The 22341-nt window shown below is 48.3% G+C and overlaps 1 protein-coding gene across 5 annotated transcripts in view; it reads left to right on the top strand.

Annotated features, from left to right (window-relative positions):
* Window positions 1–1699: 1699 nt before the first annotated feature.
* Window positions 1700–22341, top strand: part of cadm2a (cell adhesion molecule 2a) — a 312847-nt gene continuing 292205 nt past the window's right edge. For 2 of the 5 annotated variants that reach the window (XM_072701872.1, XM_023805316.2), the window contains exon 1: window positions 1700–2081. In XM_072701872.1, coding sequence (XP_072557973.1) covers window positions 2021–2081 — 61 coding nt within the window. In that variant the 5' untranslated portion in view covers window positions 1700–2020. The remainder of the gene's footprint in view (window positions 2082–22341) is intronic. The other 3 variants (XM_023805321.2, XM_023805318.2, XM_023805323.2) reach the window with 3 other exon arrangements.

Raw genomic sequence — 22341 nt, 5'->3', positions numbered from 1 at the left:
AAAGAAAGAAAATGGAGCATAACAGACTTAGGTGTTCAGACCATTGTGAGGTGTCACTCAATGGTGGTACCCACGGAGACGCAGTGAATGCTGCTTGTTTACTGGACGGTGAACACGGGCGGGCAGCAGGAATGCCGGAATACGGAGACTGCCGGCTAGTGGTCAGCGGGGAGGTGGCATTAATGCCCCACGGAACAGCCGGATTCGAGGGCCAGGGGGGTGGCGGAGGATAGCAACAGACCCAGACCCCAGTGGGATCGCACAAAACAGGAAGCGTAAGTGAGATACAGGGAAAAGCCGCTCTCTTCCCACAGCTCCTTGAATGCCACTGTGCCCCCAAAGGGGGGCAAAAGACACCCCGCAGAGCCTGGCCAGCAAGTCGGAGTCACCGTTTGTGTGGTGATAGAAGTCACCACTAAGCTGTGATTTTCTCTGCCAGCTTTAAACACACCAAACTGCCCCGGCAGGCTGGTATACACCTGCTGAGCTCTTGACAAGTGACCATGGACCTAAAATCGGGCAGCTGGCTCGCCCCTCAGTGTCATCATCATTTCCTGAACACTCTGCCACCAAAACGAAATCATGCATTTCCACTTATGCTGAAGTGCACATACACTGTTAAGACGTAAATTCCACCTGGTGGCAGGGATGTATAACTACATGATTATTCCTCTTTTTTCCTTTCCCATTCGGCGAAACAGAAATAGCAGTTGATAGTGTGATCAGCCTTCTCTTCAACGCAGAAAAACAAATCTGTTTTTATCAGGATATTCCTAAACACTACAGACGGGCACGCAAAGTAAGGACACAGCCAAAAATTATCGAGCAACAAACTCAATGCAAAGCACATACGATCATATCATTTAAAACAAAGATCTGCGTCTCATGAAATCTGTGTGTGTAGGAATGTACAAATAAGCACTATAAAATGGGTGTATAATGAAACTGAATTAAACAGTAAGCATATGATGGATATATAAGATGTGGCTGTTTGTAATGTTATTTAGTTTTCCAGACCGGGGCGCCAATAAATACATGGTAAGACCTCGTTTAAGCTGAGTGAAAGTTTCTGATGTATGTAAACCACGTTACATGAAAGTTCTTAAAAAGAACATCTACAATATTCAAATAGAATATCAATGCAATATCATCCAGTCAAATTTTGTGGACTTCAAAACGCAACGCTTTCGATTATGTTTCCAAGGTCCGATAATAATAATAATAATAATAATAATAATAATAATAATAATAATAGACATTTTTAACGTTGACAGCGTAACTTCACTTTGAAATATATCGATATTGATGCAGTTCATACTATATGTGCTAAATTAAAGTTGTAGTCCGATCGGCTGGTTCTCGGAACGTTTTAAGACTCCGACTGCTGTCCATTCAGTACCATTACGGTGAAGCGCTGCTTCGCTCTACCCCTCGCACGGTTAACATCCCCCAGGAGCTACCAGACCACAGGAAGGCGTGAGATTTCTCCCAGGACCGGCTGCTGCAACGGGCGCTGCATTTAGCTCCGATTAGGGATCGCAGGCTGGAATTGGCCATTAGACACGCCAGTCTGCGGCCATCTACCCCTAAACGTCGGCGGACCGCTGTCCGCCTTGTCCCCCTCTCGCCGGGCGGTCCCCTGCATTTGTAAGCCGCAGCTGCCTGAATATTTTGCGGACGGGCCGCTATTGGTCGAGCGCCCTCATCTGTCAGTGTGCGGGGGCGGGACTCTGCCGGCAGTCGCTCCCGAGAGGCGAGAAAAGCTAAAGCTGCACTTTTTTTTAGCGCTCTGTTGCAGAAGCGGCTTCCCGACGCTCGCAATTGGCTCGCAGCGGCAGCGGCACCTCGGAGATCGGCGGGACCCTGAACGAAGGAAGCGCAGCTCATCGCTGGAGAGGAGCCTATTGTTGATAGGGGAAGCCTCACCTGGATAGACTCGCCTGCGTACGGAGGGACGAGGCAGAAGAGGACGCGAAGCCCAGTTATCTCCGCGCGGCCGGCTGAAGGAACCGAGAAGAATATGATCCTCAAACAGCATCTGCTCTTCGCCCTCTACAGCCTCTGCGGGATCCTTCTAAAAGGTAAAGCGCGGCTTGAAACTTTGCAAGCGTCCGACCCGTAACACTTCCGCGCAAACGCAGCTTTGGAGCGTGGCGGACCGGGCAGTCGCGCGCATTCCCCGCACGTATCTGCCCGCGATGTTGCAGCCCCCCCCCCCCCCTGTGGTACATTGTGTCAAAAGTCCGTCCTGGATCGGCTGCTGTTGCTTTTCGCACGAGTTTCGCGGCTCTTGCAGGGTTTGTTCCTGCCCGTGGCCGCCGGTAGGTCTTCGCCGCACCGTTTGGGCATCGAACGCGTCGGATGCGCAACCTAAAAAATACACGCCCTGGCAAAAGGCGGCGATTAACTTATTCTGATCGGGAACAAGTTTCGGGCTGATTCCTTATGGTTAAACAGGGGAAATACAATCTGAGACCAGTTAACACTCATGTCCCCGTAAACAACAGCGTGGTTCAATACATTTGCAACATTTATTCACAACTTTAAAAATAAGGATGGGAATACGTTGGGAATGCAAATGATTTTTAAATCAGTATCTGTAATTGGTATTATGCATTTTATACTTAAATAACTGTCGCATTACCATGATGATCGCCAGGCTTGAGACATTATTCTGTGTGCTAAGCACCAGGATATGTTCTGTATTTTGGGTTAATTTAAGGTTGCATTTGCAGTTGTGGTAAAAGGACACAGTAATAACTTTATGAAAAAATGACGTTTACGTTGTTCATGTTGATGCCTGCTGGTGATGTTATATTTGAGAGGATGCAATTCGGTTGACCTATTATATGTGCATTTTATCCTTGTTGAGAAGCTTTCTTGTTCGTTTCTCAATGCTACGCCGCCACCCGGGTAAAAAAAAACACCGAATGGCCATTTTTTACGTTATAAAAACTGCTGTTTATGATATAATTTGTAGGCTCACCCGAGGTGTGATTTCCCAGATGTAGCAATTGCACTGTGCATTGCGCAGAAACACGGTATTTGCAGCTTTCGGCATCTTGGGGTCGTCGTCGTATTAGCTTTTCCGTCTGCGATGCCCTAAAATGCTCCCCTCATTTTATTCTTTTAAAAAAGACACCAAACTAGAAAATAGCTTTTATTTTACGCAATAGACGTCTAGCCTTTAATGCCGCTGTCTGTTCGTACCACGGATTAAATTAAATACTGGCGCAACCACACAGAAAACCTACTGAATCTGCAAAGGATGGAGCCAGGCTGGCCCGTTTGATCGCATTGCCGTGTCACTCCCCCCCCCCTCCCCGACTTTGCCGACCCCCTTCTGCCGGCACACACCCCCGTAGCCGGAACGGCGAGGTCGGCGTGCGACTCCCGGGTGTCGCCGGATCGCGGCCGCTCACTGTGCCTCTGCGGCCCCCCGGCGGCCCCGGGCGCGCAGAAGGACCAGCGGGTACCGGAGGGCAAGGCATCAATAACGGCGCGGTTAAACATGAAAGCGGGCACAAGACGCCGTATCCGAAGTTGGGATGCATACGTCATTAGTAATAAATGAGAAGCATTTTATATTATTATTCTTACTATTATTATTATTATTATTATTATTATTATTATTATTATTATTATTATTATTAATAGAGAGGAGCGCGTTTCTTGGGGCGCTTTCGGCGAGCGCATGCTCGGATCACAGTGGTGCCCGTGCTTGTCCAGCCCGTAATGCGCCAGCGATCGCGGCGCAGATGTAAATGTTTTAAATAATTGTTATTACCCCATTTCACTACAATTTCTAGTGTAAATTTTCAGTTCATTTTACTGGAGATTCACGCAAACGCGCACTTTCGTCTTAATTGGTTAATCGGTCAATTAACTTTTATTTCGTGTAGGCGGGAATCACGTAGGCGGTCGCCGTTCATTCTCACCTTGCGATCCTCGGTACAGTTAGTATAAGGGCTGAGGTTATGTATTTTTTTTTATTATATATTTTCTTTTTCCAGGGAGCAGGCTAACCATTTTTACTTTGTAAAGGTCAGCTACTCCTAATCTTACCACACAGGCCAGACGAGTTACCTGAAGGAGAAGTCAAACAAGTCTGACCTTTACCTGGTCTAGTATGTCTGTAAATATGATACAATCCCAGTGGAGGTGTTTACACATCAAACACCACATCTTCACTGACCACGTTTGCCTCCCTGAGAAATGAAAGTGTTTCTGTTTTCATTGTGCATAGTGTTGCCAAAGAAGCGAACCGTTAATAATTAGATTTAATTAACGGGCATTTCTTGAAGCCACCCTCCTAATGACTTGGCAGGGACATCAACACCGTGGTAACCTATCGATTTACTGGGGCCCTCGCGCTGTCACGCCTTCGACGGGTCTTCGGGAGGGAAAGATTGCGGTGTCGCCCAGACTGGCACGAAACGATGGGTTCAGTTCTCGTAAACCGGAAATCACGCACAGATAAGCAACATATTTGGATTGCGGGATTCTCTGCCATTGGCTGCTCCCTCCATTAGCAGCTAAGCAAATAGTCCTTTTCTCATGTTTTGTTGACTTATACATTTTGGAGGGGACAGTGCTGCTTGCGTCCCAGAGAAAAGACCTGGATTTATATGGGTATTTGGAAGCAGGCGTCCGACGAGTATACGCAGTTATGACATTCACGGCAGCTGAGCCTGCGATCGTTACTCTTTCCAGTTAGCATCGCCTGTCAGGGGCGACACGGGGTCTTGTTCGAGTTTTGCTGTTCGGGATCCGGGACGTTCCGTGGGGAGGCCCCACACCTCCCCCCCCCCCCCAGGGGATTATGTGTCTCTGTGAGTGCTTCCCGTGTAGCCGTGCCGCCCGGAAAGGTCGTACTGTATCGATTGTGACGTGAATCGCCTTCTTCAGTGTCCGCCCTTCCGTTCCTCCAGGCCAGACCCCACACTCCGGACTTTTAATAGCCCGGGCGGATCCTGGAAGAGATCACTGGCACAGACCCTCAGTGCCATCTGAGGATGGATGGAGCCTTGATTCTTTTATTCGTCTGGCTTGTCGGGCGGGCAGCAGATACTGGAATATTGATAGCGTGCAATAATGCTTTCAGTGATCCTGCTTCTTTATATCCTTCAAGGGATGCCGGGAGAACAGGGATTTCAGCTGCTTTCGGGGCAATTAGAGACACTTACTGACGGCTTTCTCTGCCTCTCAAAGGCCTATCTGCGATTCCCTATTCTGTCAGTCCCAAACAGGGTCCCACATGAAGGGGAGGTACTTTGTGGTTTAGCGGGACACTTTTGTCTAGCAGTGGGAGTGCCTCTGTTCCGTAACCCTGGGCAACCCTTTGCTATAGCGTTGTCCTCAGGAGGAGGAGATCAGAATGGATGCCGGGGCAGAAAAGGGAACGTGGTCACGATCAGGGCCGTATTTTTTTTTTTACTCAGCCCTTATGTCTCAAGAACGGTGTCCCAGCATAGGTTGGAGCTGCATGTGATGAGTTTGAAAGAAAAAAAAAAAAAACAACAGCATTTTCTTGCAAATGCTGTGCAGCTTTGGTGCCTCTGAGGGCCTCTGAATGAGCATGTGTGATGCACTCAAGCAAGTGTAGCCGTGTGAAATGCTACAGAGCGTCTCTGCATTAACCACAGGCTGAGGTGGGCTTGAGGAGCTAAAGCCCACTGAATGATTGGTAGCGGCACTTTGCCAATAGCATTGTTGGCTCAAGAATCTGATGTATGAATGCTATTATATTGCATATTTATTGTCACTTCTTTCATTGCACAGTCTTTTGTCTTGCATGGTCTTGTTCCCTATTGCTCTGCTGTTTGCCCTATTGTCTCACCATGCACCTGTCCCCTCCCATGCAACCGCGGCACAAGAGTCTCACCGTGTTCCTAAGAACGCATGTGACAATAAAGCCTGAAACTTGACACTGCCTGGGGACCTGATGTTGTAGCCTTGAGCTGCAAGCTTGATTTCAGTAAATGTCCTGCTGCATGAAATGGACTAAAAACAGCCTTGAGGTACTTCAGTCGTTTTAGGTAGGAGCATCTTATAAGCTCCGAAAAATAATAATATAGTGTGGATCTTCTGACTATGGTGACGTAGAGGTGCAGAACAAACTCCTGTGGAGAATCGGCCGGCTGCTGTAAGGCGGTGCCAGGCAAGGCGAGGGTACCGCTGCTTGCCAGCCACTGCACGGGCACATGGGCACCTGCTGCTGGCGTCATCGTTCCTTCCCTGCTGATGGCCCTGCGTGGGCCCAGGTAAACCAGGCAGGGGAGGGGAGCCCATGTGGATATGGGAGGAACAGAACCCCTGTTCAGCTGCCATCTTTGCTGATTGGTAGGAGGCTTGTATGGGTCTTTGCAGTTTTGCAGTTTTTCGGCTCCTGCTCCCTGACCCTCTATGTCATTTTCATATTCAGGATTTTGTTTAGGAGTTACTCTATTCCCCGGATGGGAATTACATAGAAGGTTTCAGAACCGGTCCGCCGCCGACGGTACTTATCTTGTTAGCGCAATAACTCGGAAAGTAATTGACGGATCTCTTTCACTCAGACTTTGCAGACACATTGTATATGTGAAGATTTGGAAGTGATCCCATTTTGAGACAAATCGCACCAAAGTTGAAGCAGCGCCACATGGTGGTAGCGTGTGGAAGGACAGATGCAGATGCACATCTTTTGAGCCCGATTGCATTGAAACAAGTTACACAAAGAATGTAGAGGAGTGTGGGGAGGGTGACAGGCCGTCTGGGAAATACATTGTTCTTCCAACAGCATCTAGTTTTTTTAATGCATTGTCGCCACCCCAATAGGGTCTGTGGTATATTACGCTGCCTTGTTTACCATCATCCCGGGAACTGGCAGGTCATTGTATTGTAGTCAACCTCCTACCCACTGCCCTCGTTCCTCCACCCTCCACTGATGGTTTGTTTCTGAAACAGCCCCCCTACACCACCACTAGCGACCCATATTTTATAATAGCCCCCCCCTGCCCTGGACACCCCAGTGCTCCTGCCTCCACATCCCGGCTGTGATAGGAGGGATATATATGTATATATGAAATGAAATAAAATGAAATATATGAAATGGAAACAAAGCTGCGAAAAGCTACTTTCCTGTCATCCACTACATATATCTATGGAATATTTTATTTTGCATTTCATACCATTTCACAATTACATACATATATTAAGACAGTGAAAATAAGAAAGTACTTACTTGGTTTACATACAGTATATATGTATGCATTGCGGTTTTGTTTAAAGTATAATTCTGTTGCCGAAGTCCCTGAAGTAATATTTGAGTAACCACTGAAGCTGATATATACTCCATTTACTAGAGCCTACAGTGTGCCCAGTCATTTCACTGGATTGGATGCAGAGGTTTTATACAGAGCCATCGGGTTGGATTTGCTCGTATCTCTGAAGATTATCGGTGATATAAGAGAGATTATCATTGCGTCCGCAGTTGTTCCTGCCTCATCTGGGACCCTGTCGCGTAGCGGCACCGCCAGAAAGGCAAGCGGGAGCGGCTTTGCTCGGCGTTCAGCTTCAGCGGCGAGTCTGCAAATATTGTTTTGGGACTCTGGCACTGGTCCGCGACAGAAATGAATCCAAGCTCATCGTAGAAGCCGGGCCGAAAACAGATAAGGTTCGATCTCCCGGAGAGCATCGATTCTTTGACGGCCTGGGATGAGTTACGACTTGTTAGCGGCCTTTGCGGACCTGGGAGATTACAGTGGCCTGCTTGTCCGGGGCTGGTCCAGACAGCCTCTATTATTGTCGTGGTTTTTATTATTTTGTATTCAGGGGGGCACGTACGCTCGCAGATAAATTTCTCCCCTGGGAGGAAAGTGATCTTTCAGAGCAGCAATACCTGCTGTCAGAGGACGCCCAAAGTGTTTGGGCCATCGATCAAATGTGTCGCTGGGCACGTTCTGGCAGACGATAATTTCCGTCATACTGCTGCCAGCAGGGGGTGTGGCGGCTGAGGGCCTTTTTCTGAATTGTCTTTGATCCTCATTAACTGTTTATCCAGGAAAGGGTCAGCATGAGGAAGTCCCGTCCCAGGAAGCCCGAGGCACATGCCAGTCCTTCATGGGCCACACTTACACACAAACACAGTTAAGACACAGAATGTAGAGAACACATGTCGTGTCGATCCTCAGTATCATGGGATGGATGTCAAATTTCCCGCCCTTGGTGGGAAAGAGATTGGGATGCATTGACATCAAACTGCCATAAAATAGCTACCGCAGTTTGTTTGTTTTTTTTTTCTTTGTGGCTCAATGGGTTAGGACACAACCCTGCAACCTGAAGGTCACCGGATCAAATCCCAAGGTCGACCGAGTCATTTTGCCTTTGAGTGTTTGACCAGCGCCCTTAACTCCAGGGACTGGTTGATGCTTTTCTCAAAGAAATGGAAGCCTCTGCTAAGTGAGTTAAATGTAAATAAATGAAGTAATGTACCCCCCAGCAGAGACCCCCCTGTGAGATGTCCTGAAAGCTGGGGAGCGCAGGCAGGCAGGTGGCTGTAGCCGGGCAGGTGAGTTCCTTACCCTTGCTTGGAAGTGACGTCTTCTGTCGGCCCAGTGCCCGCCGGGCTCGGAGCGGCCGTGGGCGGAACCGGGAGCGTAGCGCTCTTGGGGGTTCTGCGTGACTCGGCGGAGCCCGGAGAGCAAAGACGAGGCGGAGGAGGAGGAGGAGGAGGTGCGCGTTAGTTAATACCCCTCTCAGCATGGCCGCTGAGCGTCGAGCAGGAGACCAGCGCTGGGACTATCCGGACATTCCAGATGGATGCGAACGGGGTTGTTTTATCACCGTCGCATGATTATAGAGCGTAGCCAGCAGACGGAGTGTGGACAGCCATGATAAGGGCTGCGAGGCCTGGTCAGCATCCCCCCTCCCCCACTTAAATTACCACCCACCCTACCTGTGTCATTAGGACAAGGTTGGTGACATCTCACACGCAGGATTGACATGTCACTGCAGCAGCTGACATCATTGTCGGTGGGTGATCGGACACATGCACATATTTGCTGACATACCCCCACACACAAAGACAGCCCCCGTTCACGCCATAGAACGAACATGCTTTTTAAATTACAAACGGGCATCAATTACCTACTATATGCCCCAAGCACAGAATCTGGGCCGGATGGGAGATTCTCCAGGGTGGCATCTTCTGATGGGGCAAACCCCTCCGTCCCACCCTCTGCTAAAGGGCGATGAAGTTTGCCAGGGGGGGGGGCACTGGTGGTAAAGCATGCCTAGGGTGCTACATGGGCTTCTTTGGAGCTGAACAGAATGTAAAACTCCATAAATTGGTCTCGTGTGCTGAATTATAAAATACCGTGTGTCACAAACCCCCCAGCTTCATCGGCACTGTGCGTTTGTTTTTATTTTCTAAGAGGCACACCGCAAATGGATGTACGAAACCCTGGCTTTTTTCACAGTACATTTCAGGCCTAAATATTGGCCCTGAGGAGCAGATTGGTTCTTCATTTCCAACTGGTAACAGGTATCAGTACACCTGTCAGACCAGACAGACGTGAATATAATCTTTTTTTAATTGAAAAAGGTTTATGTAACAGACAAATTATTGTACGTGGAAGAAAATCATGTTATTTATAAGCGGTTCTGTGTATTTTTGGAAATAAAAATGCAACCAGACATGTTAAGTAACTCACATCGTCTTTCCAGAATGTTCACCCACCTTTGTTTATATGGGCATCACCCTGGGTCTGCTGTCAGCATTTCTCCGAGGTCGGGGACTAGATTTTGACTCAACCATTCCGAAATATCTTTATTACCCGTCTTAATAATTTGCTGTCTTGCTGCCGTAACGTATTTAAACCTCAGCTCTCAGACAGTGGGCCTGGTGTTTTATATATGATATTACAGATGTTTTGGTGTGACGCTGAAAGTGGGTTTCTCTCGATGAGGGCGAATTGTTCCGCCCCACAAAGCAAAGCGGCGAACAATTAACAAGGCAAAGTCAGAGAGTCGATAACGTTCCTGGGGGTGAAGGGTATTGCTCAGAGGCCCAATTGTGAAATCACTCTGCTAGTCATGGGATTTGAACCAGCAACCTACTGATCACAGTCACAGCATCCTAATCCACCCACCAGCATGACTCTAGCAGTGCTCCCATGCGTCAGAGTTAGACTTTAGTCTCATCAGTCTGGAGAACACTCTTGAAAAACTAAGGATCACCCAAGTGGTTCTTTGCGAAGGTACGACGAGCATTAATGCCCCACTTTGAGAGCGTAGGTTATTTTCCCAGCTGTCCATCCCAAGAATGCAGATGTTTTTTTGGTTTGCGAGGTGTACCTGACGTATGAAATTGGACATCAGTATAGACGGATGAAGACTGTAAATCCTCAGCTGTGATCCTGGGATCATCTGGATGTCCTCCGTTATTTTTGCCATTGCTTCCTGGAACACTCCTGAAAGCCTCCCTCCAAACAGACTCCCTGCTGTCTTAAACAGTCTCCGGCTATTGACTATTCGTCTTTCAGCACACCAATGAATCCCAAAATGCAGGCCTTATACCGTCCCCCAACCTGTAAGCCCCCTTTCCCTTGGCCCTCTGGGGTCTCTTTAGTGTGACACTAATCAGTTTGGGTGAGACCAAACTGAATTGATTTCTTACCTTATGTAGAAGAGCACCAGCAAAAACATTGTTCCGATGTGCCTGATTTACACTTACGTCTTTAACTAAGCTAATGAACCTCTTTTTTCCCCACGTGAACTTATTATTGCATGATTCAATCCATTACACACATGGGTTCTACAAAGCTTACAGAATTAGTGGATATAAACTCCTTTAAGTAAAAATATAAAATTGAGATTTTTTTTTTTACTGGCCTACATTGTGGGTTGGTTGGCATCCGTGTAGCGCTGCTCGTGTGCAGTCGATATCCTGTTAGGCGCAGAATAGTCCTTAATGAAAGAAGAAGATATAACAAGCTAAACGAGAATGTAATAACGGAACAGATAAATGTCTCTGTGACATAGTCAATTAATGGGAACACCTTCCTTAGGGATAGTAGACATTAATTAGGTTTAGTATGGAGTCCAGGAAAGTCAGATAAAAAAAATACGAGGAAAAAAAAAAACAATACAGATTAAAATAAGGCCGTAGTTTTCCAGGACAGGATCTGTGTGACTCTGTTCCTGGCTGGGTCGTGAGTAATGGAGAATTGGGGAATCTGTTATTCATCTTTGCCGAAAGACCTCCATGTTTGAGCAATTCATTCTGGCTGTTTTCTCCACGGTGCTAATCAATGTCCTAACACTTCTCTGCTTTTTATTTATCCATGTATATGTGTTTGTGTATATATATATTATTGCTACACTGGGGACACGAGAAAGCCATGCCCCCCCCCAGTGACGGCACGCCTTGTGGACATACACATAAATAATAGAATTAATGAATCCATTTTATCCCGAGGTCATAAAGCATGCCATCTGGATCCCTGCTGCATTTTTCTTGGAAGTTTCCGTGTCGGAGGGAGCTACAGCAGACTGTAGCAGGTGGAGGAGGACTGTAGAGAGTTCCAGTGGACCGTAGAGGGGTGTAGCAGACTGCAGGGATAGGTGGCAGGCTCTGGTCACTCTTAGCAGACCATAGCGAACTGTAATGGGCCTAGTAGAGTGCTTTGGTATAAGGGAGCAAGGAGTGGGGTATAGCAGACCCCAGTGAGGTGTAGCAGTTGGTAGATGGCTGAGGAAGCACAGGTCTGGAAAGTAGGCGTTTAAGGTTATTTACCATTTTATCGTTTATATGTTCCTGAGTGTCATATACGATGAAAACACTCGGAAAAGCGTTCTTGGAGGCTGAGGGTACCCATGGCTTGCCTGCTTGGAATTCAGCAGAAGGGTTTTATTGTAAGAGCGTGTCATTAATAATCTACTGGGGGAAACATTCTCCGGCAGCTCTGAGATCAGCTCCTGCCGTCCCCCCCGCCCCCCGTCATGGTACTGGGGGCTGAAACAGACCCGGTGCCATTGTGGGAGGCAGAGGCGAGACAGGACCTCAGCTTTGTGCTGCGACACAGCGTGACGAGACGCAGACGTCGTCTTTCGGGGACGGTGCCTCGCCGAGGAGGGGAGACCGGTGTGTACAAACACCAGGTATTTCTCAAAAAAGCAGAATAAAAATGGAACGCGCCAGCGGGAAAAAAAATAGAGTTCGGTTTTGCGAGTCTGCCATGGTAAATGGAGCAGTGTATTGCTGCACAACATGGGGGGGGTCTTTCTCTGTCCTTACAGAGCGTTATCTTGCGGGTATTAACACGCCGCCCCCACCCCCATGGGTTTGGCGCTGAGCAGTCCGAGATTTGTGAAGCTGTATTTATTTTATTTATTTGACTGATGGACTCAAGTAGAACCATCTAACCATTTATAACTGTAAAGAAGGAGATGAACTGTGACCCCCCGCCACCAGCACCACGCCAGTGTAGCAAACACATACATAATGCGTTTCGTGGATTATTCCCTGGTGCACTGTCGTGTCAGAGGCAAACACCAAGTGACAGAAAAGACCCGATATTGTCTGTGCTTAGGCACAGACAAATCCATAATAAAGAATTCATGAGGGATTTACTTATTGATTGGGTGTTGAGGGATCTTAAAGTGTCTCGTTATGCAGAAGGAGAGAGGGTCCTACCTGCAGTGCATGATATCGGCCATCATGGGATCAGTTTGGCTTACTTCATGTTTCTGCTGTGTGGAAGACCTGCAGACCTGGAATCGGTATATTAACGTATATTCACGGTGCTTTTCCGGCTGAGCTGCGGCTTCCAGCGAAGCCGTTTTGCCTGATCCTGGTGGGAAGGCGTTCGGAAGGAGGGTGAAGCCAGAGTGTCCCGTGTCACCAGGGAGCTGCAGCTTAGCTCGTCCACTTCACGTAGTCTTTTTCCCAAAATGATTTGTTATTTGCTGTTTGCACAAGTACCTTGCACAAGTACCTTGCCCCTCATGGCCTTTGAGAGACATACATGTACATTTGAGAGCAAATTTTTTTTTTGGGGGGGGGGGCCATGTGACTACTGCCAAGGATGGGATTTGAACCAGCAACCTTCTGATCACAGGCACAGAGGACTAATCCACTGAGTAACACAGCACCCCTCTGCCCCCACTTTCCTTTTTGGCAGTTGCACAGCAAAAATTGATTAGGTTATAGAATAACAGAATCTCAAGACACCCCTGCCCCCCTCCCCACATGGAGCCCCTCATTACATTGCAAATCTTAACCCCATGCGTGTTCTAATTCTTTCACTCACGTTTGAATTGCGTTGAATTAAATTAACCCCCCTCCCCCCTCACATTTATAAGCTCCCCCATCTGAACTTTCGCTGAATGCTTCCCGTCTGTGGCACGCAAACCGAAACACATGTGTATTTTGAATAACTTGATGTAATTCATTCCCCTCCCCCATAATTGTTCGGCGCAGTTTGCAACTGTTCAAGGCTCTTAATTACTTTTCTTGCCCCCCCCCCTCCGCCCACCCCGACTTCCTCTTGAATTTCAAACGTAGCATCTCAGCTGATTTTAGACTCTCATTGCCTGTGGAGATCAGCAATCCCCAGACGGGCTCAAAAACATGGTTCCGTTTTTTAGTTCCCGTTGTTTTTTTTATGACTCATCCCCCTACCCCACCCCATGCACCCCCACCCACCCACCTTCAAGGTCAGGCAGCCTTGCTGTACAGATGCCTGTTGATCCGAGTTTTGCTTTTATGTACCTCCCTGGCATGTACCACACCCACGCTCTGTAATAAAGTATTCGATTGGCCGCCTGATCGATCAATCATTTGCCTGGCTCCATTGATTCGTCGATTCCCTGAGTTTCTGGCTATGCGGTCCAGGCCCAGTAAACAAGCAGGCCATCCTGCACACAAGGGGCCCATTGCCTTAAATGAAATGTTGATCTTGTGTCTGTGTACATGAGGGGCAATAAGGCTTGAACTGCGTGCGTCGATTTCTGTGTCTACAACGTTAAACCTCTCCCCCTGTCTGCCCCCCCCCCCCCCCAGCTGAGCAGCTCTGCCTCTCTCTTGCCCCTCGTGACATTTTGAGTCTGGCTGCATTAGCGTTAGCATCCGGAGGCGCCCGCGGCGTGCGCCCGGGAAGCCCCCCGCCCATGCCTGGAGCCGATGTCCATCTGTTGTGTGGACTGCCAGTGGGTGGGGGAGGGGGGGAGAGACACAATCAGCCATCCGAGCAGCGATCCGAGCAGCGGGGGAAAGTGAAACGACAGCGGCACTTACGGCCTGTGATGGTTTTCACACGGGGATTTTTCCCTCTTTTCCACGTTTCCCTGCCCTCCATCGAACCCGCCCGTCAAGCGTTCCCGCCGCTTAATTGGCTGTTTGCGGACGACCTGGCGTTCATTCCCACGCCGATTATCATTGATTTATTCCCGATTAAGCATGATAGATAAGAAACCTGATCTCACCCTTGAGGTCTCAGGTTACGGGCTGCCTGGTTACAGTCACGTTCAGTGTCTCCCCCCCCCAGCCATCAGCCCAGTGCACTCAATAAAGCCCCCCCAGTTTAAGTTTATCCAAAATTTATATTTTATGTTACTGGGCAGGAGGGTGTACACTTGTTTTTTTTCAGTGTATATAATAAAAAAATACAAAAAAATTATTGATTAAAAATGAATTATATAATAAATAATGAACAGTAAATAACTAAATAACAAAAATAATAAATAATAATAGCAAAGACTACGATACAGTTTTATCGGTTTGTATTATTATTTGTAGGTCATTTTTTTGGGATTGTCCATCACTCCTATCTGCACTCTGTGCATTTCAGGATGAAATAATGTGAAGGTTTGGAAAAACAAACATACAGACCAGAAGTTTCCTGTTGGCTTAGGAGTGACAGAGTAAACTAACTAGTATTGATCCTGCACAATAATAAAGAGAAGCGCGTGAGACCCGGTGGGAGAAGCGTGGTCCTGGTGCGTGCATGTGGCCAAACGGGAGCGGCGCCGAGCGCGATGGGAGCCGCCGGCCTGCAGATGCGCCGAGAGGCGCCTGGGGGCGGCGTAGCGGCGACGCGCACCTGCCGGCACGTGACGGGCGGGTAGGATGATTACGGGGTGACAGGCGGGATGCGCAAGAAACCGGAGCAGGGAGATCCGGGGCGAACCTCTCAGCACGAGAGCGTTCCGCGTTAGTGCTGATGAAAAGGCCCTGAGGGGGCGGGCGGGGGGGAGGATATTAATGTTTGTTCGGGGAGCGGAGGCATTTGGCGCGGCGGCCGCGGCGCTGGGGCAGCTGAGGGCACGCGGGCCGTTTCATGTGCGTGCCAGCCGCCCAAAAGGCCAATTCCTGTGGTGCAGTATGGGGCCCGGAACAGGGCAGGCGGCCCCCGCATGCCACTGTGACCTTTTTAACGAGGGAGGAGGGGGGCTTACCCTAGGCCTCAGCCCCATGGAAGGAAATTGGGGGCATCCGGACCCGGTAGTCACGGTTAGCTGGCCCCCCACTTCACATTAATTTGGTTTTGATTTTTCTTTTTTTTGGTTCTCTGTGGGAGATACACCCCCTTCCCTCTAAATGCCCTTCATGTCAGCCGGGTGGCTGTGTGGCTGAGTGGGTTTGGATGCTGTGTTTATGATCAGAATGTTGCTGGTTCTAATCTCAGGGTTGGCAGAGTAATTTCACTCTTAGGCCCTTGAGAAAGACCCTTAAGCCCCAACTGCTCTGATCCCGTCTCTTTTGGTAGGAGCGTCTACAAAGTAACTTGACTGATGACTGATTAGATGAGTGATACTTTATTGATCCCCATGGGGAAACACTGACACATATACAGGTGAGAGCAGCTTGTGGGTAACGGTGCAGGATCAGTCAGCAGGTGGTGCCTCAGGAGCTGCGGGTTATGAACCTCACTCAAGACCACAATGAAGAAACCTTCCGATCACAGACCCAAGTCCTCACCTGCTGAACCACATAGGGCCCCACCGTAATGTGAAGTGACTGAAGCAATTCAATCCCTTAAAGGTTCTTAAAGGCAAATGCAAAGGTGACCTTTTGGTTACAAGTGCTCGACATTAAACATTATGCTGCCTGTTACCCTTTTTGCAGTTTCGACATCTCTGGAGTCAATCCCAGAATCCTTTGCAGCCCTACTTTGGTTTTTCCTCTCACATCCCAATGACCAATCATGCAAACTTGCCGGAAGCGTGAGTTGTGAGCCGCCTTGCACGGAAAGCGCTGCGTCAACTTGGAACCTCGATGGCGGTGTCGGAATTTTTATTTTTTGTTCTTGCTGCAGCAACTGACACCGAACACGGAACGTGGGGAGAGCACAGGCTGCCGGAGTGAATTTTCTTTCAGAAAGTTCCGGAAGAGCAGACCATTAATAACTTGTCACAACGGTTTGTTGTGTCAAAACTCAGTCACAACTTGGCCTTCAGCTAAAGCATGCCTAATTAACTAGCTAAGCACGGCAATTAGGAGTAGCAGAATGCTGCAAGACTTATGCTATCTCATCTTGATGATGCTACCTTTGGCAAAGCAGAAGCTGTCAGAATGATAAGAGTAAAAGTCATGTCTTTTTCCCCCCCGGTGGATTCCAGAAGTTCTTGCTGTTCCTCCTGGAAAGTGTCATTTTTCGGAAGGGGTCCATATTACATTATTATTCACTTGGGCACCTAATATGTTGAACGATTTCCCTATTTTGCAGTGAGACTTGGATGGGGGAGGGGGTGCCTTTACCTAATCCTTATTGATCATGGCCTTGGGCTGGGACCATGGGCTTCCCTTACTGGGAATTTTGGGAATGTCATGGCTTGAGTTTAGAGTGGAGCTAAGGGTGATGGTGTAAAATCGCCGAAACTTCATGGTATAAAAAAAAAAAATAGAAAAAAGAAAAAAGGACATTGACTGCATACAAATGTGAGGGCCTGGAGGATTCTGGGAGAGGGAAGGAGCGAGAAAGCGGAGGAGAGAAGGAAAAATAAAGAGGGAGAGAGAGGGGGAGATGTGGGGAGCGAGAGAGGGAGGGAGAGGAGTGAAGAGAATGGGTGAGAGAGAGAGGAGAGAGAAAAACGGAGAGAATGGGGGAGGGAGAGAGAGAGTGAGATGGAAAGAGATGTAGCTCCAGTCACAATAAAACGAAAAAAAAAAGAAGATGCGTGACTTCAGCAGGAAGCGTAATGGAGATGAATAAACAGATATATAAATAAAATAAAAACGCTGTTAGTCACAGGCCAGTGCTATCGCTCGGCGGGTGGAAGTGGATGAAAAATATCCATCTCTCAGTAATAAACATGCATCCTCATCCATTTGGGCTGGCGGTTGGGGTCTTCGTTTTGAGCACCGCGAGCGGGGGCCAGCCGGCCTCCCTTTAGGGCTGGTGGCATGGAGATTCAGGCTTGGGGTGGGGGGGTGGGGGTGTCGCAGCACATCAGTCATGCCCGGACGATTTGCTCCAGCGTGAACAGCCAAAAAAAACTGTTGTGGCATTCCTTGATGGCCGGGTCCTGAACAAACCTTCATGGTCAGTTTGTGTGTGTGTGTGTGTGTGTGGGGGGGGGGTGTAGGGCTACTGACTCACTCTTAATCTACTCTTCCTGGCCACTGCTTTTCTCTCATGGAGCCGGGGGTATCTGTACTGCATGCAAGTGTCTTTGGTCTTCCCAACTCCCTGGTGCTGACATCACAGCCACCATCCTATATGTCACATGTTAAAAAAAAAAAAGAGACCATCACTATTTCAGAGGGGGGCCGTTACATAAGCAGACGCAGACGGTGCGAGACGTCAGAGCAGGAACATTCCCGAATTGCTGTTATACAGCTAACTGATCAGTCACTCGTCCCCCTGATTGCTGTAGCCGGTTTGGTTACTCTCCCCCCGAATGGGTCACCCTGTTCCCCCTTGCGGGCTCATGTGAGCTGCCGCCGTGGCTGGCATCCAGCCTGTGACGCGGGAGCCAGGTCGTCCCGTGCCAAGTTCTCGGTACTACCCACCTCCCAGCCTTGGCTTGTGCTGTGCTGCCCTCCTGCAGCATTCCGGGTCCATTCAAGCCCCTGTACTCCGATCTGATATGCGTCCGCGGTGCCGCTCGGAGGAGCATGCATAATGTAAGAGGGGAGGCAGCCTGCCCTGCTAGGCCGCCGAACCGGTCGTCTCATCAACTGTTAATCTCCAGCGGATCCCTCCTGTGTGCCAGAGCCAATCCAATTCGGGAGTTCCGACATATGCAAATCAGCCAAGGCTGGCTCCTACCAATCAGAGTCTGAGGAGTTTCAGACCTGTTAAACAGTTACGCGCCATTTCATCGAGCAGTATTGTGGAGTAAAACCATTAATGGCGATGATCAGAATTTTACATTCTGGGGCTAAAACTCTTAACAAAGGATTAACACAAGCTTATGACATAACTGTCCTGATAGTTACACGGGGAGTGACTCAGTCTGCATCGATTTCGGTAAAGAAAAACTGCCACATGTTCATTGTTCATTTTGGCCTGGTTTCTACCATACCTAGGGTGACCTGTACAAAATTAAAAAGCTATTTTGTTAGATACCATGAAAAACATCTTTGCCGATTACAGTGGCAGAACAAAATCTCAGCAACTATTTCTATAAATCATGACTTGTCTTAAATGTTTCATAGCTTCTCATTATGCTAAATGTCTCATTGACCTCTGCAATCAATTTTGGAATAAATGTCCAATCTATTTGGAGGTTTAAATTGCTCTTCTGTTGAACTAATAGCATTTCTTTGTCCTTAAATAATTGAAAATGTGAAGGGAGTTCAATAGACCAGAATAGTAAGCGTGAGGCTGCGTATATTTCAAACACTGGATATCCAATTATTTTTCTCTCTGTTCTCTTTTTTTCGTATTAACCATGCAACCTATTAATTCCATTTGACACTTCAATCTGGGATTTTTTTCTGTACAGCAGTAAAAAATAGTTGACCTTAGCCCACCAATGTTAGCGTAGCATGACTACGTTTAAATATTTATTCCCAATACAAAGTATTTTACACTCTGTGTGGATCCACCTTAGCCACTCAAGGCTAAAGACGACTTCAAGCTGACCTGTTTTTTCGTCCCTGCTGACACCGGAACGGTTATGTACATCGGTACCAGTCAAAATGCATCTCACTGGAAGGAGATTCAATGGAATCGAAAGGCCTCATTTCAATGCTTGATAAGGGAAGAACAATGTTTGGCCTCATCGTGTTAAGTGGAGCTCATTTTGGTTATAATGGTTAGATCATTCCACTGAAACAGGCTATCGACGTTAACAATGGCGAACTTGTGTGTATCACCCACACGACAAGTTTGTGTTTTTCAGATATAAGTAATGGACATTCCAGAAGCTGATTATTTACCGCACCTTGCAATAACTGTAATTCTGATACAGGGTGAGACCTGCTCTTTGAAAAAAAAGACTCCATTTAGTCTCCATTCGTCTCACAATCCTCACACGAGGTTCCGTCCCAGGCCCAGTGTGCCGGTTGCCAGGCCGACGGAGCCCACACGGACCCGACTGCATTGAGGTGTCTCCATGCGTGTGTAAACGGGGGGCCCCCCCTCTGGCCGCATTGTAGATATCCCCCCCCGCGCGCTCACCCGCATCCCTTTTACGAGTTACACATTGTGCCAGTCATTCTTTGGGTACGTTCCCGATTTCGAGAGCCCAGTGACATCCCTGGAAGAAAAAAAAAAACATGTAGAGACCACTGTCCCCCCCCCCCCCCCCCCCGCTGCCCCCCCACCAAACGCATTCCTCTCAGCCTGCTGACAGGACACTGACTCAACACCATGCTTGTACAATGCAGAAAACGTGTCTTGCAGGTGACATCCCTGAGGCTTAATTACCGGGATCCGTATTTAGCTACATCATAGCAGACACTTTTCCCGAAAAGCCAATTAGCTTTAGCCGATTTAAAGGGCTGGTTCCGGCTCTGTACCGTGTCCCGCATGGACATCATGGTCCCGTTTCTTGGGTCAAGCCGGGTCGTCTTTGTCATGGAGTTTGGAGTTTCAGGACGGGCTGTGTAGGCGCTGGCGGCGCAGTCTGTCCAACAGGATTTGTGCGGAAACAAAAAAATAATAATGGCACAATTAAGGAATTCTGAGGTCCGTATTATGGGCTGGGGACTCATGTACCTTACGGAACTTAGCCTCAGTTGCGCCCAATAAAAAATGCAGCTGTTCCCATGGATATGGCTGAAAGTCAATTTGGCCACGAACACTGGCTAACCGTATAAATAATAATAACAATAATAATCTCAGACAGGCCAGGCAGTTTACGGCATTTGTCATTCAGGCATTGAAATCCATTTGAACCGATTGCATTAACAGGTTAATTGGAAGCAGTCATGCAAGACGGCACTGAAAGGGACAGAAGCTGGGAGTAAATGAACATGGCTTTGTAAGTTTAGAAATAAATTCACCACTTCCTGGCTCTGCCCTGAGCCAATTGGGGGTGGGTGGGTGGGGGGGAAATGAGGCTCGGCAGCTTCCAGTTGGTGTTGATGTTGGACAGATGATCCCTTCCCGAGTCTCACGGAGTCACCCGGCCAAACCACCCCATAAACGGTTGCCCTTGGAGATTTGGCAGCAAGACGGCCTCGCCCCCCCCCCCCCGCCCCCCCGGCACAGAGGTTTGGGGTCAACTAGTGCTAAGTGGCCTTTGTTAAAGTGACGTCCAACTTGCTTCAGAGAGGTGTCATTAAGCTCTGACGTTTAAGTGCCAGCATATTCTTTAATTATTGTGCCTTCTGTTTGTAATGTGCTTATCAAACCCAGTTTGTCAAGCAAAATAATTATGCGGCAGTAACTGTGCTCTGTCTGAGAGTGCGATTAGCACATTTCTCTAGATTTTCCATAACCTTAAAATGCCGTACTTACCCTCTAAATTCTACTGTCGCTTCTGATTCTGTGCTCACACTGACCAATGAAAAACGAAAAATCTGTCAGCTGCATTGGGTAACGGCGTCCGATGTATAAATAAATGCGACTGTCGGGAAGTGTGTGTGTGTGTGCGTGTGTGTGTGTGTGTGTGTGTGTGTGTGTGTGTGTGTGTGTGTGTGTGCGTGTGTGTGCGTGTGCGTGCACATCTGTGCACTCATGGATTCAGTGCCCAAATGTTGGCTCATGCTATTTAATCAAGAGGTCATATAAAAAATAAATAAATAGCAGAATAAAAAAGCACATTCGGAAGGCATACCATTTCCTTGTAGGGTTGGCAAGTGTGTGATGGTTTTTTTTTTTTATCCTTTCTTCATCCCGAACCTTTTTAATGAACAAACGAAATCCCGTTTGAGCAGCTCATTAGCAGTCTCCCTATGCATACAGATTAACATTCTGTCTCCCTCTCCAGGAGTCAAAGGAGCAATGAGGCAAGCGAAGGTCATTATGAGATAGCGAGAGTGCCGTCCTGTCAATCATCTGAAGTCCCACTCCCCGTCTTCCCTGTGGTGTGCTGGGTTAGGGAATCGGAAATGTAAGGAAATGTAGACATGGGAATGGAGGGCGATTCCCCCCGCCCCCCCAAACCCCATACCCTCTGTGAAGGAGATTAACCATTAACTATTCCACTTTGGAACGCTGGACCTTTGGTGCAACACCTCAAGATGTTTCGAGACCTCTGCTTTGTTCTGTTAGAGGTTTAACTTGAGACCGTGGGGAACTTGAAGGCCTCATGGTGCTCATCTGTCAACAGGTAAACCGACTTGTAGCCGCTTGAGGTGCTCACAGCGTTTCTATGTTCCCATGTAGACACTTATCCTAGCGCCACGTGCCGGTTAGGTGGCTCCCTGAAATAACCTTAACTGTCGAAACATGTGAGGTCTTCGCAGTTCAAAAGCCCAAGTCGTTTAACAGCAGCCTTGTCTGAGTCAAGACGTCACAGGCTGAGGGGGGGGGGGGGGGGCTGGTGGTAGGTGATTGGATCTAACCTGGTGACGTTTCCTTTGCCGCCTTTAACGACGGTGACTTCGCAGGTCGGGAGGGACACGCAGCAGGTGCCTCTGAACCTCGTTTGCGGACTGAATGTGCGTCAGCACACTCCGGCAGAGCCCCCCCCCCCCCGCGACTGCGATTGACAGCTACATGCCTTCTTGCCTCGAAAAAATCGAATCGCTCTCCTATATCCTGTGTTTATTAACACCACAGATTTTTGGTGCTTTATATTGAGTCACTGAAAATGCATGTTCCCTAATAAGTATCACGCCAGTTGGGAGGGGTTACTATCCTCCCCATAGAACCGTCAGTGTAATATTCGGGGGTGTGCAGTGTCTGGTTTATATATGTCACCAGCCCCCCTGCCCAGGCAGGTTAGTGCTAATCTGGCCCA

Source organism: Paramormyrops kingsleyae, chromosome 18 (assembly GCF_048594095.1).
Source record: "Paramormyrops kingsleyae isolate MSU_618 chromosome 18, PKINGS_0.4, whole genome shotgun sequence".
In the NCBI taxonomy this organism is placed as follows: domain Eukaryota; kingdom Metazoa; phylum Chordata; class Actinopteri; order Osteoglossiformes; family Mormyridae; genus Paramormyrops; species Paramormyrops kingsleyae.
The sequence above is the reverse complement of the archived record's forward strand: the minus strand, read 5'-3'. Positions and strand labels throughout refer to the sequence as shown.